The following is a 16,730-nucleotide window of genomic DNA, read 5'->3' as shown; positions in this document are numbered from 1 at the left end:
CCAAGGGTGAGACCATTAAATTGAAGACGTTAAATAACAAAGACAGTGAGGGTTTGGGCTGCAGACTGTTATCTTCTTACAGACTTCAGGTAAGCTTTTCATTTCCAAATCCTTTTGAATACTGTTTGATGAACAGACCAGACACCAAAGTTTTTGCTTGTGTAGGGTCTGTGAGAGCAGGCTCCAGCTTTGCTTACTGGAAACCTATGAGTTGATTTTCAGAAATAATATTTATCTCATTCTTTACATGAATCTCATGTACATGATTTTGGCCAAATCCTGAAAACACGCACCCATGACTACATGGATTTGAAAGGAAGTCCAGGGTGCAGAGTAGTTCTGGGATGGGCTAGGGTGAAAAACTGAGCCAGTGCAGACAGAAGTCATCAGACTTGATTAGAAGTGGTGATTGTGCTGGGGTTCTACGAAGACTTGGGTTCAGGGTAAGTAAGGCAATAGGCATTTTGGGAGGAAAATAACAAACAAACGGTTCTCAGGGAAAATGTAGGAAGGACACGAACTTATAAATTGCCATGTAATGTGGGAGCAAACTGCTGAGAGTTAGGTTTGAAGTGTCAACAAAAATGTGTGTTCTTTCATTACAGTTATGATCACTGAAGCAGCTGGTTTATTCATGCACATGCATGTGTTATGTGAATAACGTAAAGTCAGCCCAGAAAAAACATTACTTTACATTGAGAACGGCTGACTACAAACAAAGGAACCACATGCAGGGTTGGTAGGAAAGAGAAATACTGTACCAATTGGCAAGGGGCATCCAGCCCATCCAGGCCAGGCTGGCCTGGCTCCCCTTTTTCCCCCTTAATTCCACGGAATCCCTGTTTGTAAAGATTAACTTGCAATGTTACTGTCAAGGAAATGCCTTCAGTATTGACTTAGATGGAGTGAACAAATAACAATAGAGAGGCAAGAGGAGCAAGCTTACAGCAGTGGTGTGGTTTCAATCTGTGCGAGCACTGACTCTGGCACACACTGAATTCGGTTCTTTTTCAACGCTTGGCAGAAAATAATGAAAGAAACAACCAAATCTTGTTCTCAAGTCTTGAGTCTTTAAGTGCTTTTAACTAAATTAGGAGGCTGAAATACCAACTCTGCTCCATAATTTCAAGATCTTGAGATAAGGCTGCATTAACAAAGGGCAACAGGTGACACACTAGCTGGTGCTTGTTCCTCTCCCCTCATTTCTTATTCCATCGGTCTACAGCAGGACAATCGACCGTCCAATACACAAGTGAAACGTACCAATGGGCAAGGTGCATCTAATCCAGGAGCACCCTGTTCTCCTTTCTCCCCTTTAGGCCCCTTTTTGCCTTTCTTTCCCTTTTCCCCCTGTGGATACAATGGTTTGGATAAAACACGTTTTATGCTTTTGGAAAAAAATTCAAGAAAGATTGGTTTAAAAGTTTGGGTTTTTCTTTTTTTAAGCCAACGGAGAGCTGAAAGGACACTTACCACTGTGTTCTGGTTTGGATGGTGCATTATGGAAAAATAAATTATATGATCACAAACAAGAACTGCAATCAGTTGGTATTAGTTTGTGTTGGTATCTTATATCAGTATCATGAATGTTTTGAATCCTACAACAGGGCTTGAAATCACTGATTTCTTGAGATAGAGGCAAATCTGCAAATCCCTCCAATCCATAGTCCAAAATTAGAGGTCTCCTATTTGTCGTAAGTGACAGCTCTGAAGTACACATGCACGCCAAGCTGGGTTTGGCAGCTTCCTCAGAAGATCTGTCACTAGTCAGAAGCAGCTTTGCAAGAGCAGAGTACATCAGCATCGTTTCTCTGAAAAAGACTTGGGGGATGGATGCTTTGCAGGGGTGGACGGTCTCTGGCAAAATTCTGTCAGGCTCTATGGTGTTGCATCAAGGGTGCACTTGGCCCAGCACATACTTTGCTGAATTGACCTTCTGCACTCTGGTAAGAGTTTGGGACAAAAAATCCACAGAAACCTTGCTGACATCACTGAGGGTGCAATCGTATCACTCCAAATACAATGGGACCCTTCATTTCAAACCCTGTTACAGGAATCAAAACATCCAAACTGCTTGATGGAGAGGTGCTATGGCACTTTCAATGAGTTCATATTGTCTTGATACCATAAACTAGTCAAAAGCGATAATTAGCTTTTGTTTATTTAAATATCCTAATATTTAAACAATTTTTACTTAATGGTTCCATTTAAATGTTCTCTCTACAGCAGACATTTCATCTACTTATTTTACTGTACTCAGTCCCCTGAGTTTGAACTGAGTTTTCTTTTTAAATGTAAAACTTCTATTGCTTTAATTACTAATGGAAATGAGTCAAATCCCCTCAACAAAGGCACCTGCAAAGATAACCCCACCTTCAAGCAGTATAAGATGTTTGGAGAGTTCGTTTTCTAATTGATTTCACACCAGTTGATCACAATGGTAAATGAGTTTCAGGCTTGCTCTCAATTTCACAAAAATCAAAAAAGGTTCCATTAAAAAAAATAAACAAATTGGGCTAGGTCTGTAAAAAATAGGATAGGAAGGATGAGTAAATCAGGAATATCACAAAGAAATGGGGAAAAATAGTCATAGGAAAATTAGTATGACATTGGAGAACCAGCAAGCGAGGTTGTGGCTACTGGGAGGATTTAATTGTGAGGAAAAGGGTAAAAAAGACAGAGGAATTGTGAGGGATGAAGGTAAAAGGAGAAGGAAGGAATGCTCCTTTGGAGAGGCAGACAGGTTTCGGTGAAGTATAGCAAACAGATGTTTAACTAGTTCCACACCAGCACAGAAAGACTGAATTCATTAACAGAGAAAAAACCTTTTTACACAAATAATAATAATAAAAAAGCTATATTATGTTTAAATAGGACGTAATAAAAACACATTATTCATTCTACATCGTAGCATACTTGCACAATCAAATGAAAAAAAGTATATTCCATGAACAAAGCATACTGCACTCATGATGCGATAGGAACAAAGTTCCTAGTCTATCTTTTCTGTGTGCCAAAAAGTTGCAGGATAGTATTTAGGAAAAAAAGCAACCCAAACATTACCCTTCTGTACCAAATTATAAGACTGATGTAAAAAAAAAAAAATAAAATCACAAGTCAGGAAGTGTAAGTTGGATAAGCTTTCATCTTAAACCTACAAGCATGGCAGTATAGCACAGAAGCCCAACAGTTTCAGGGTCAAATCTCACGTTATTCGTGCTCGATGTAACACAAACGTGTTTACCATGAGTAGAGCTAAGCACATAGCATGGACATAGTCCAAAAATGATTGTAAGAACAGACAGTACAGTTTGATTTCTGACTCTCTTTTACGTCTTTAGGACCTGTATTTCTTTAACTTGCTGTGTTACAAGTCAGCAGGTGACTAGTTAAAATTCCACTTTTGCAGGGCAAATCTATGGTCCTATTTGAACCAACACAGCAATCATCTGTGTAGAGAGTGATCTGAGATTGCTGAAGACTTTGCTAGTTTTTCCATGGTCTGAGCTCTTCTCCAGTAATCTTCACCTCCTTACCCTGGACTATAGAGCTCCACAGGAGATAGGAAGCATGAAGAATTGTGCTGATGAAGAATCAAAAAAAAAATAAAAATAGTTTCCTTCCTGTCCTTCCTCACTGCTTAGAGAAATACCAATATATGGCACTTTTTTAAGACAGGTGTACCTGGAACAATCTCCAGTCCTCATATGCAGAGAGCTTTATCACTGCTGAGGGTAGAGGGAAAAGGATGATGCCCTCCCAGCCACTCTGGTGATACCTCAGTACTCCCCTGACAACCTTTATATCAAGAGACAGCTGCACATTTGGGATGAGGGCTTGCTTCCCTCCCTCCCCACACAACACAGTCTCCATCCTTTTTTAAAGGTTATTCCTTTTTGAGTGTAGGAAAGTTGAAAAAAGTGGAATTTGAACCACTAACCTCTTTTAGTGATTTTCTAAATTTTCTTTACTAAAGAAGAATGTAGTTAAGAAATTATTTTTAAGAAATTGACTTATATTCATACAACTTGAAAATACAAAACCAGTTGTATAAATCCTTTTGTGCTGAGTGCTCCTGGACTATAATTTTCTATGAGTAATTGCAGTTGGAACTTTTTTTTTTTTTTTTTACAGCCAAGTTAAGCAGACATTATAATGCAAACACTGACTTGGTTTCACTGTAGAACTACCAACAGGCTAAAATAAAAATCAGTTTATGATTCAATCTCAAAACTGAAGTAACTATTTATTTACTTGCTGCCTATCAAGGCATATCTGTGAAAAAACCAAGTGTTGCTGTCTCTCAACAGCTTGCTAGTAAAGACATGAATTTTTGTGATGCAACTTGAATTAAGTTACCTAACTAGAAATTTGCTAATCTCAACTTGTTTGAAGTCAGTATAACAGCCAATATTGTAAGCAGTATTTAAAAACCAAGAAATCATGAGCTAGATCCTCAGCATGTAAACTGAACCAGGTTTTGTTACACCAATATGGTCACAGATAATTAGTAATTTATATAAGGAAAAACTGAAGAACTGAGAAAATATATCACAATGAAAGTTTTTATTACTTGCATTACTTTGGGTCTTTTGAGAGTCAGCCTTCCATTTGCAAAAGGAACTACTGATGCTAAGCTAAGGTGTTTCTACTGAAATGTTTACTTGCCAGACAAAGTATTCCCTCATTTCTGCCAAAAATGTGTCAAAAGTATGCAACGGAAGCTCTCTTCAAGAGGCTGCAGCTAAATCTTCCCTGTCTTTTCACTGAGAAAGACTTTTCTTTGCCTTCTAATTTTTTGAATGTTCTGACAATTTATAAGGCAGAGATTCACTTGTGACAGATAGACCCAAAGTCTTTGACAGCAAGCAACAGCTCACCATTCACTGTGGTTCCTCTGCCAGGTCAGCCACTGCCTTTACAAAATTCATAGAGCACAAGAAACAGTTGTTCTCCAAGACTGGTACCTTACAGCGATCTCTGAGCTCCAAAGAAGCAGTGTAATGGGGACAGAAGTGATGGACACATTTCATAGCATCCTCACTGATGCCTCTTTTAGGAACTGTTTTGCCTGATGGTATTAAGAGAGGGAGAAGAACAGCCACGAGGACTTCTTTCCTCTGCTTCCTGTCTAAGATTCCTGGAGGGAATGTAGACTGAGTATAACTTGTGCGTGTGTGTCAGCTAGGCCAAAATAGTTGTCTGACTAGGAAAATCACCTGCTGTGTATATGGAATTTTAGATTAAGGGGCTTGGTGTGAGTAAAAATTCCAAGTTTTAGCAACTGGAAGGAAGCTTAAGAAGGAGGCTCTGTGTTGATTAGAAATACCGGAGATTTGCTCACGAGCTTGTTCTGCATATATTTAGTCCTAAATTGCACTATACTGAACACATTTCCATGCCACTGTGTCTGGATGGCCAAAATGTTATTAGGCTGTTTCTGTTAATTTCACTGTCTGGTTGGTTTACCAGAAGAGTAGTGTAAGATTTAATTTCAATCCACAAGTATCACTGAGAACTTCTCTTAAATATAAGCAAGCCACTGCCACAAATTAAACTTTCAAACATTCCCTGTCCCTAGCCATTTGGTATTGGACATGTGTGTACAGGCATAGTGCGCTGGGGTCAGAAGTTACTGAAATACTGCCAAGGCTCAGACCTAGTGTCTTCCATACTACTGAAATGACTCCCTTCAGTGAGGACAGCATTAAAAATTTCAGGCTGACAAGGACTTTCAACAAGCATAGGAGGAATGGAAGAAAGTAAGCCTAAAAACAAACTGTGCTTTGGCACATGGCAATAGTACTAGTTCTGTGCATAAGTTTTCATGGTCTTTCTAAGACAGGATTTTGTTTAGCATGTACCTGTGAGCTGCCTTTTGGCACACAATAAAAACAAAGAGCAGGTTTAATGGGACGATTCATTGAATAAGGACAGCAGGACTGACTAGGCTAAGGAATCAAACAACAGTTAATAACATTGTGGTCACCTTTTCTCCCTTTTCTCCTATATCACCCTTTTCTCCTCGAGGACCAGGGAAACCCTATAAAAAAAAAGGGACAAAGATAGGTTGACTTCTACTCACATGCAGGCTAAGCTTTCAAATACTCTTGGAAAATGTACAAAAAGGTGACTTCACTACATGCGTTGTATGTACATGTGATGTATGCATACGCATGCATGCATGAGAGCATGTGAAGCAAGTCATGGTGTTTGGCAGTCATTTTGCCAGTGACGGAAAGAAATTATATCACTCAAAATGGCAATAGTCCATGCTATGTAGCAAATGTAGCTTCTGGAAAAGACTCCTCCAAATTAGGGATTTTGGTGGAGGACAGGAGAGAAAGGCTTTCAGCAAGTCTTGAACCCAAAGAAAGGGCCTATACTTTGAAATGCATCACTTGGAAGTTATGGAATTGTTCTCTTTAATTAGTGATAAATTTACTTAAATGTTAGTGACTCATTGCTCTGCTCCAAGTGAGCCACAGGTCTGACTGTGGAAGTGTTCTCTTACCAAGTGCAGTTTTTCAGCCTATCGACTTCCAAAGGAGCAACTACTTGTATTACTGAGCACTATATCTGGTGGGACGGGTAGACAAGGGACGTACATTGCACATTCTTTGCTCTCTTTGTCATAGGGAGAGAGCAAATGCAGCATTTAGTACACTCTCTGTAGATACTGCATGCACACTAAATGGAAACAAAAGTGTTACACACAGTAAGCTGTTTCCTGAGAGAAGCTTACCTACCATCATGAGTGTACTGGTCATACATATTACTTACATCAAGGCCAGGCTCGCCATCTTTGCCCTGCCAAAGAACCATATAAACTACATTAGTGTCCCTAAGCCTTGATACCAAAAGGCTAACTTAATGCCCCACTTCTGCATCCACTCTGTGCAGTGGTATCACACATTGCTAAGACTGTACACATAGCATTGCAATTAGTGAAGGACACATCCATCAGTGTTTAACATTTCCAGGAACTGATAACTTGACTGTAAAATTTTGCTGTTGATTGTATGCAGGTTCCGGGAGTGGGCTAAAAATAGTTCCCAAGAAGAGGAAACAAATCTTTTTTTTTTTTTTTTTTTAATATCAAATTTAACTTACAAAAATGACCTTCAAATAAACATGCACTGCAAGTTAGTCCAGCATTCCACAGAGCCTGAATCTGTCTCTTAGTCATTGACTCCTGATCCAATTAAATGCATCCAATGAAATCACAAGCCTGTATTCAACTTAATTTTGGCTCAAACAGATTAGACTGGAGAGGGTATGGAAGCATTGCAAGTTTCTCACAGAGGCTGGTTCTGTTGGCACAGCACGTTGATGCAGCTTTGCTTCTGTCAGCACACAGAATACATACATATACACAGCTGGCCCAGTCATCCGCAAAGTAAGTCGACTGATCTTAGTGAGGCTATCCTCATTCAGCCAAAGGAAGTTCTTACTCATACTTCAGGACTGAAATGGTTTAAAGTATACCATCTCCACACATGAATGATCTACCAATGAACTTCTCAAAGTGCTTCTGAGCACAACACACAGAAATGAAAACAAACCTGTTGTCTCTGAAGTGTCAAAAAATAAAATAAAAATACAATGGCAAAGGAGCCTTGCAGAAAGGAAATCCAAACAACTTATGGAGACTAAGACAATCACGTTTTTTCACATTTCATCCCAAACTCCTGCCACTCTTGCACAGTCCCCTGACAGCCAAGACCACAAGCTGCAGATAGAGGAGCACTTAGAATTCTTTTTCCTTTCTCTTGCTGCTTTGTGGCTGGTCTGTTTCATTACTTTTGCATAATCACATACATGCCTGAGTAGGAAACGAAGTGATAGTGATCACATAGGCCAGTGATCTCTCATTGTCAGGAATTATTATCTATGTTTGTTTTTTCCAACTAGTTGTATTGCTAGGTCAAAAGCAGTCATAAAACACACAGTTTAATCAAGGAGTGTTGAAAAGAGCAATGTTTAAAAACTACATGCAACTTACAGGCAAGCCATATGGTCCTCTGGGTCCAGGGTCACCTACTGTTCCCTTTTCACCCTAAGAAAAGATTACAGAACAACTAAACAAAAACACTGTCTAGCTTATACAGAAGTGACTCTACAAAGTGCTTTCTTTGTCTTAAAGTTTATGCATTCCCAAATCTTCTGAGTAAAAAATATCCAACAAATGATTCAGGGGGCGGGGAGGAGGCATGTATTACTTCCTAAGCAAAATGACTTTCTGGGCATATTTGTTTTCAAATGAGTTAGTGACTGAAAATATTTTTCCAAATGACTTGCACTGATTTCAATATTAAGCTTGTAAAAGCTGCAACATTGCATTCAGTAAAAATACAATGAAAACTGAGGATAATACTGCATCAAGCTCCAGCACAACGTTGAGATGTGACACAGTGACGAGCAAAAACAACATGTCAATCAAAGCTTGTATTTAATCAGGCAATGCTATTACCGGTGACATTGTGGAGATTATCCCACTCAGTGTGATGTGTTATTAACTGCTCTATTGGATTCTAGATTAGAGATGTAAATACAGTGTTTTATTACATCAAAACTGCATTGATATGCAGGAAAAACAAGTAGACTACTCCAGAAGTTTGATCTAATTCAGCACTAAAATCCATGGAAGATTTTCCAGCTTCTAGAGGAATGTTATGAAAATCATTTTGGGATATAACATAGGCCAAACTTTTCCATTGATTGACAATGGAGCAAAGCTTCCTGAGCTGGCTGACATTAGCCCACGTAAGTGTGAGCACTGAGCGTGCCTCCCTTCCTTAACATAACCTACCACAAGCTTTTGTGCAAGGCTTCTGTCACACCAAAGTGCTGTGCTCCATCCTAGCAATTGCCTCACTTTAGCTCTTGAGATAATCATGTATACAAGACCTTTAAAAATCTAGGTTATTTACTACTCATTATTAATTCATTACTCTATTCTTTATTATTAAAAGCACAAGGCAGTGATGCCTAATTAATAGTGCTGACCATCTGCACAGCCAAGTCCCTCACATCTCTAAAAACTGGCTGCTAAATCTAGATTGTATTGACTGGATAATACAAAAATGTAGGCACCAGAATAAACCAAGTGTCTGAACCAGTTGTTAAATAATCACTACAATAAGGAGCTGGTCAGAGAAACCGACATTTGATTGTTTTAGATACTTTATATTTTTATGGAGATTGATGCTGTCTATACTCACTTTAGAGGAGGAGATCAGACGTGTAATGCCTGATTTTTTTTTCATGCTTTTAACCTCCAGCCGATACTGAGCAGCACTGAGGCTGGATGCCCTTGCAGAGCAATAGGAGGCGTGGGGAAGTAACAGCTGATTTACAAAACAGTGAATTCCTTTGCAGCTGTAAAACTTTCTGCTGAGAAGAAACTAATGTGCTGACCTATGTATATAACAGCTAGAAAATCCTTTGATTGATACTTGAAATACGTCAAGATTAGTTATGTATTTTTTTTTTTTCAGTCTTAAACAGCAAAGATGACTGTACAAAGTCCTCACAAGGCAGGCCTATAACACTGCTAAACATATGGTAGACATAAAAATACTGAATGCTTAGCATATCAGTCTAGGGAAATAATCTCATCTGTTACGTAAGAGTACATTCAGAGAACTGTATCTCACAGTTTTTGCCTCCAACCCAAAGCACATGCTGAGACGTGTCTGGAATATCAGATGAGGTCCTGAATGTTTATGGATTATAGAAGATCGATGAATTGTCATAGGCATACTGCCCTTAGCACTCAGAAGAAAGTATTTTCTTCAGGGAAATAGATATTTGCAAAGTTCAGAAAAAGTTTTAAGATCTTTTCATGAGAGAATTCATCAGTGCCCAAAGAACAGAAACCATAGGCTTGTGTTTTGCCTCCTATTTCAGTTCAGTCTCTCGAGTCGTGGGTGAATACGGTTTACAGGAATAAAACTGCATAACTGGTGTCTCCATTACGATTGATGGAGATTTCACGCCATTATCATGGTGACAAACATTTTAACCAAATTAAAAAGAATGCATTCTTCCTCCCAGTGCAGAACTTGTGCAGTGATGACAGCCTTGCATAGGCTATATGTCTGAGAGCTAAAAGCAAACTCAAAACCAGGTCTTTGCCACCCAGGCGGGTGTTTCCCAAAATTAGAATTACATTAATTTTGTCTCTTTCAGCTTCTTATAGCCTGACAGGAAGTTGGATACACATTCTGCCTGTCAGTACACTTCAGTTTTACACATCTCCTTTCACTGGTTGCAGTTCAAGAGGTTTGTCTGTTTACCAATGTCCTTTATTTTCTCCCAGGGCAATATACAAATGAGATGAACAGGTACAAAGCCAGACCCTGAGGCCTATTACAATCAACTCCTTCATCTAATGAAGACGGCCTCAGTAAAAGCTGTCTAAGCACCTAGCAAAATGATATTTTTCAATTTTTCAATAGCTGAAAAATTTCTTAAGGGCTGAAAGACACTGGTCTAAAATATGTGATAACAATTCAAACTGTTAACCACCATTTTTCTTTCTACCAAGAGAAATACACAAACACATAGAGTATTGAAATGTTCACCAGTATCAGCCTTAATGAAATGTTAAATCCTGCATTTGCTTTTAATAATCAATGAACAGTTCAAGGCTGAGAGAGAAAATTGCATGGCTAAGCTCGTACAGTGAGTAATAGGACATTTGTTCTAAAATCCATGGTTTCCTATCTTCTAGTGACATTCACTATTTCCATAGTCCAGTTTTTCACCATTTAAATAAGTTTTGCATAGAGGACTGACTGATGTTTTCTATTTTAATTAAAAAGCTAAATTTGAAAGAAACCAAGAATCCCTACTTCGTACAGGTCTGTTCTACCTAAGATGAGTAATTCATCATTGCACAAATGTTGCCTATGCAACAATGAAACCACAGTTTCTACTGAAGAAATCATTAGGTTTTAGTTTAATTACACTTTCTTTTCCTCAACTTTTAAAGAGACACAAACATACAGTGACCAGCATTTTACAAGTATTCTCTTAAAGTGAGATTGTCTTTCCAAATTTTAAATAATGTGGCCTTAAGAATGTGGTTATATTTTGGATATAATGTGGTTATATTTCAGCTTTGGATTCATTAGTGCCCTTCTAGGTTAATATTGGTCCAAAGTTTTTCTTATCAGCATGGACAAAATGTGATCCGGTCCGGCGACAGTGGTGGCATTGTGCACAACTTTTAATTAAAATGTAAAGTCTGAAATCTACAGGAAAAACATTCTCCCCCTGCTTTCACATAAACAAGCTCAACAGTTACAAATGCAATTGTAAGACTCTATTAAAAATATATGATTTTTTATTTAGATAACAAGACATATACCGACACCAGCCAACTGTTAGATAAGTATTCTGTGAAAAACTCCTCTTCCCAAACAGTATTAAATTATTAAATAAACAATTACAGCAATAATCTTGGTAGTTGACTGCTTGGAAAAAAATTCTTCCATCTTTCTTGTGAATTTCCTCCCATTCATTCAGCTGCACAGAAAATGGTGGATGCTCAGGAATTTTTTCCACACCTTAGTTTCTGTATTTTTGTAAATCTGTCCCTCGGTGTGTATGGAATTACTGAACTGATTTACATTTCAGCAGCTCTGAGCTCCTTTCTAAATACAACTTTTCAGCAGCTATGATAAGGCTGATTCTAGATCCAGCAGTATGAATTATTATGACCTTGGATACTTCATAAGGAAGAATATTTATAGTTATTCTCAATACATTAGAAGAATAGCACATATCATAGTGCATTGTTTTTGAAAGGAATTTCAACCAGAAACAGGAACATCCTTCACAATAAAAGCTCATAATACAAGAACAAAATGCACGGTATTTCTATATACTTCTATATGTGTATTTCATCTCAAGTATTTTCTGAAATGCTGAATATGGTGTTGAGCCATCTTTACACAGAGCTGATAGAAAAAAAGTTATGTCCTAGCTGAAAAAAAAAGAAAAACTTGAATCTGTAATCCCCTAGGAAAAAATAAAATAAAATAAAATAAAATAAAATAAAATAAAATAAAATAAAATAAAATAAAATAAAATAAAACAAAATAAAATAAATAAAATAAAATAAAATAAAATAAAAATAAAATAAAATAAAGCCCTTCAGACTAACCATGAACTATATATATATATATATATATATATATATAATAGTGTTAACTACAGGCTACTGTTCCTATTTTGGACTGCATTGCATGTCTTGTATTTATTTTTCAACAAACAGCTCTATAGAAATGAATGCTCACATCACATACATCTTTATTTTACTGCTGCTAATGTTAACTGGACCTGAGCCATATGGCTGTGTCCCCAGTGCATCGAGTCTGAAGTTGTTTTAGCACAGCTCTTTTGTTAAACTGAGAAATTCAAAGAGACATGAGTCTGGGCTGGGAAATCCTTGGAAGTTTTAGTTAGTATAAGGTATCATCTTTTTTTGTTGTACAAGTTCATGGCAGTATTGTTAAAGATGACAGCCTCATAGCTGAAGATTAAGGACTCTATCCTATTTCAATTGGAGAAAATTTACTGTGAATATTTCAAATTAAATAGAGGAGGGTTCCTAACTTCCATGCTTAAAAAACAAACAAACAAACAAAAACTTTATAGAGGCTAAAAATTGTTTTCAAGATAGAAAACTTAAGTGCAAATACCTCAGGAATACTCAGTTTTGTTTTTTTTTTTTTTTTTTTGGCTTTGGTTTTAACCATTTCATATATATATATATCACAGATCACACTATCTTCCAGTTTGTTCTCTCAAATTATCTATACTAATTGATGAAATTAAAAAAAAAAACAACATTCTGCATAGCACTGTAAACTTAAAAGTCCTGTAAGCTTCTTACCAATTAGTAATCACAAAATGCCAGTTCTTCTGAAGTTAATGAGTTATAAAGTCAATGCTTACATGGATAAATGTGCACGTAACTTGAATGTTTATACAGTTCTGGGTTGATCTTTCTACGATGAAATAGTGTTCTGTTTAGCAACATCTAGGCACACTATAAGTAGCCGTATGATATTTTACTATCGTGGCACATTCTTCATAAAGAAAAGCCCACAGATATTATACTTACTCTATCTCCTTTAGGACCTGCAGGGCCATGGGGACCAACTGGGCCATCTACACCCTGCGAAAGGAAACCAAGAGGTAAGAGAGAGGTCCTGTTCTCACAAGTCTTTAGTTTTAATAGCTGTCTTCTAGCCAAGAACTAACATGGAATCAGCCTTCACCAGTCAAAAATGCAGACTGAATTGTGCTGGGACCTGGGCAAACAAATCCATTTGGCTTTCAAAACGCTACATTGTAAGCTCTCATGTTAGATAGTAACCTATCTATTTTCTAGTTGGATTTGACTTTATTCATGGAAGTCGTACAAAGAGTTTAAATTTATTGAAAGAAATTTGGCCAGTAGAATTTGAAAGTTCAAACAATATTTATTATTAAGCACTGATTTTGTAAATTGAAATGTCCACCTACAAGGTGGATACACCCGTTGCAGTGATCAACGGCAGATTTACAGAAACCTTCAGATACATAACTCTATCCTTCTTTCACTTTATCCACTTCTTTATCATGATAAGAAACAAATAATTTAACATTTATTTTAAATATAAGAATGCCTGTGGTGCGACCCCAGCACATCTGCATCCATTTTGCTGATTCCATATTAGCATAAAACAAATATGTTTTCCTGTGTAAAAAAAATCCCTGACCTTTCTCAGGAAAATAAGTGCCCCAACCAGCACAGGCTTTGCAGCAGTTCTCCAACCAAAACCGAAAAGCAAACTGCCTTTGTAAGATTCAGAGCTCTTTCTGCAGATACTCGCATTCTCCTTCCCCCACACATTGCCCCAAGAGTCTGCTCGCAGCCCCCTCTGATCCGGCACGGAAAATGCCTGTGACATTTGGCCTTCATTCCTCCATGCCTTGAGAGAGTGTGGCCAGCTGGAAAGCACACGGACTCGGTAACGAAGAGTGACACAGAAAGACGAGGGACTCACCCGGGGTCCTGGCTTTCCGTCTAAGCCAGATGCTCCCTGTGTGGTTAGGTGCAAGCATGGATGATGGGTATAACACGGATGACAAGAACGTGAGATTAGTAAGTGGTGCTGATGAATAAACATAATTCAAACGTACAGTACAAGTTGTGACAGGGTTCTGGAATGGGTATCACGTTGCTACAGCATGTTAGTTAAAAATTCACATAAAACATCAAGGGCCTGAATCTGTTCTGACATCGGTGCAACATCCCTGACCTGCCCTTGCCTTCCCATCGTGGTACAATTGACCAGAATAAGCATGAGGCTACACAAATGCTACAAACACCAGATATTAGGGTGTTTTTGAGACTTAACACACAAATATTTACTTTGTAATTTACTTGCTTACTTTCCAATTTGTAAATAATGACAATACTGCATACTCTACTACACAAAGAAAAATGTATGTTAATAGTGAGAGGAAGTATTTAAGTGCAAGAATAGTGCATTATGCAGCTAACAGAGTCTGGACCCTGACTACAATGGCATCATTCATTTCCAGGAGCCCGGGAGACAAGCAGGTTTCCTGTTTTCCCAATGCTCTTCCAGCTCAGAGCTCAGCCTAGGGCTGGCGAGTGGGTAGCAGCCGGCTCTGAGGGCTACCGACTTCAGCATCCTTGGGGACGGGAGGACCTCTGGTGGATTTTATGCGAATAACAGCTGTGAAGGATCTGCTCGGCTGTCCCAGCAGTGAGGGCAACAGTGCTGGGACTAAGAGGGCCAAAACTACTTGGATAGCTGAGGCATAGGGAATAAAGCTGGGCCCAAAAAAATTAAAAAATAAAAATAGAAAAAAATATAAAAAGAGAAAGACATAATTCACTAATGGTGAAGATGAGCCACTTTTAGAAAAATCAAACATTTTGACTTTGCTCTGTAAAATGACAGTTAGGAAAAGTAAGGAGGAGGAGTATGATAAGGTCTGTATAAGTTGAAAAAGTAAAGGAGCATTTTGCTCCGGGTTAAAACAAACACTTCTGGAAGAGCCCAAACACTTGTCTTAGCAATTTTCAAGGGATCAGACCTTTCAAATTTTCTTTGGATCAGATCTCCAAAGTTCCCTCTTTCCATAGCTGAAACTGACAACTTGAAAAATAGTCAGTTTTGTCAAAATCAGTGAGAATTTTCACCTTGTCCAGAGGCCCTGTACATAATTCTTGAAAATATTCATCAGAGGGGTTTTGTTCTCTTTGGGTCAACTAAATCTCTTTCCTCCGTTTTACGACTAGCAATGTGATCACATGGAGCAATCCTCATGTTCAAAAAATTAGAAATGAGCACTTTCCATGTGGAAAAAATGAAGTTTTTTTATTATTATTTTTTTAGAGTGCTTTCAAATACACAAAGTAAGCACAAAAGTATTTTCTCTTTTTGTCAACCTATATTTTAAGAACCATAACATTTCCATGAAAAAATATGTTGTTTTTTAGGACCTTCACTTCCAAGAACAAGGCAAAAGGAAGAATCCAGCACCCCTAATGAATTAAGGGAAAAAAAAAAACAACTCCCTAAGCCAATTTTTAACTTTGCTTAGTTAGACCCCTCCATTTTTTTCCTGCAGAAGCGCAGAGGAATAATAACTGAAGATGTGGGGAAGACGGGAAGATTCCCTAGTCAACGCAAACACCATACAACACTTAAATAACAAAATGATTAATGTAATGGGGTTGATGGCGTCCTTATGACACTGAACACTTTCAACTGACACATAACAAAATAAACCTGACAGCACTGGGTGTTACAGGACATTACTTCAGACAATTGCACAGATTCTGAGTAGAACAAAACAAGACTGATACTCTGCTCTATCATGGTATGTATGCTTTTGAGTAAACCAGAGTTGTTCATCGAAAATAGAAAGAGAAGTTTGTGACTTGTACTGAGATTGAATAGGTTTGGGGTTTTTTACTTACTGGAAGACCAAGGGGCCCTCTGTCACCCTTTTGACCTGGTTCACCCTTCAATCCTTTAAGACCATTTAACCCTGGTTCACCCTAAACGTAAAAGTATAAATGCCAATTTTTTGGTGCTATAATGGGTGTTTAAGCGGGATAGAAGAAGCCAGTCTCAGAAACAGCCGCAAATTCCAGTTTAAAACAAGGACGAAAATTCAACCTTCTTGGCCTGCTGGCAATCTACATGCAGCTACAGTCTTGTGCCAAGATACCTGGGAGGTATCTGCTGGAGATTTCAAGTCTCTGTGAAAAAATCTACCAGAAACTTATGAGTAACAGAATCTTTTGATTCTTTTCCTAATAATTATCATTATCTTTAAGTAATTTGAATTAAGTGTGAGTTTCAGGGTTTTGTGGAATTTCCTCAAATCCCACAATCCACCCCATTCAGTAATTCAAACTGAAAGAAAACTTTCTGAAAAACAAGCCTCAAAACTTAAGGCTTTACAGTGGGATCTCCTGAAAAGTATGTTTTGTAAGGAAGCTATATTATTCCTTGTGGCAAACCGGAATTTGCAGCAAAATCTCGTATAAAGATATTTTAAACCTTTAAGCATATATAATTAAACAGAAACAAATTAAAAGCAGCAGTATACGTTATACAACATGATGCTATTTTCAAGGTCTATAGTTTCTGTTCTCATATAGGGAGGTTTAACCAACATAAGAA

General features: G+C 37.9%; 1 protein-coding gene across 12 annotated transcripts in view; it reads right to left on the bottom strand.

The window, feature by feature from the left end:
* COL25A1 (collagen type XXV alpha 1 chain) overlaps positions 1-16,730 on the bottom strand; it is a 306,551-nt gene that overhangs the window by 8,165 nt on the left and 281,656 nt on the right. For 10 of the 12 annotated variants that reach the window (XM_080592134.1, XM_080592140.1, XM_080592138.1 and 7 more), the window contains 7 exons: positions 16,019-16,099; positions 14,067-14,102; positions 13,139-13,192; positions 8,006-8,059; positions 6,784-6,810; positions 5,990-6,043; positions 1,264-1,350 (listed from right to left, as the gene is read on the bottom strand). In XM_080592134.1, coding sequence (XP_080448260.1) covers positions 1,264-1,350; positions 5,990-6,043; positions 6,784-6,810; positions 8,006-8,059; positions 13,139-13,192; positions 14,067-14,102; positions 16,019-16,099 — 393 coding nt within the window. Of the gene's footprint in view, positions 1-761; positions 840-1,263; positions 1,351-5,989; positions 6,044-6,783; positions 6,811-8,005; positions 8,060-13,138; positions 13,193-14,066; positions 14,103-16,018; positions 16,100-16,730 lie in introns of all 12 variants that reach the window. The other 2 variants (XM_080592139.1, XM_080592133.1) reach the window with 2 other exon arrangements.

The sequence above is a fragment of the Anser brachyrhynchus genome (genome assembly GCF_964034855.1).
Source record: "Anser brachyrhynchus genome assembly, chromosome: 4".
Taxonomy (NCBI): Eukaryota; Metazoa; Chordata; class Aves; order Anseriformes; family Anatidae; genus Anser; species Anser brachyrhynchus.
The sequence above is the reverse complement of the archived record's forward strand: the minus strand, read 5'-3'. Positions and strand labels throughout refer to the sequence as shown.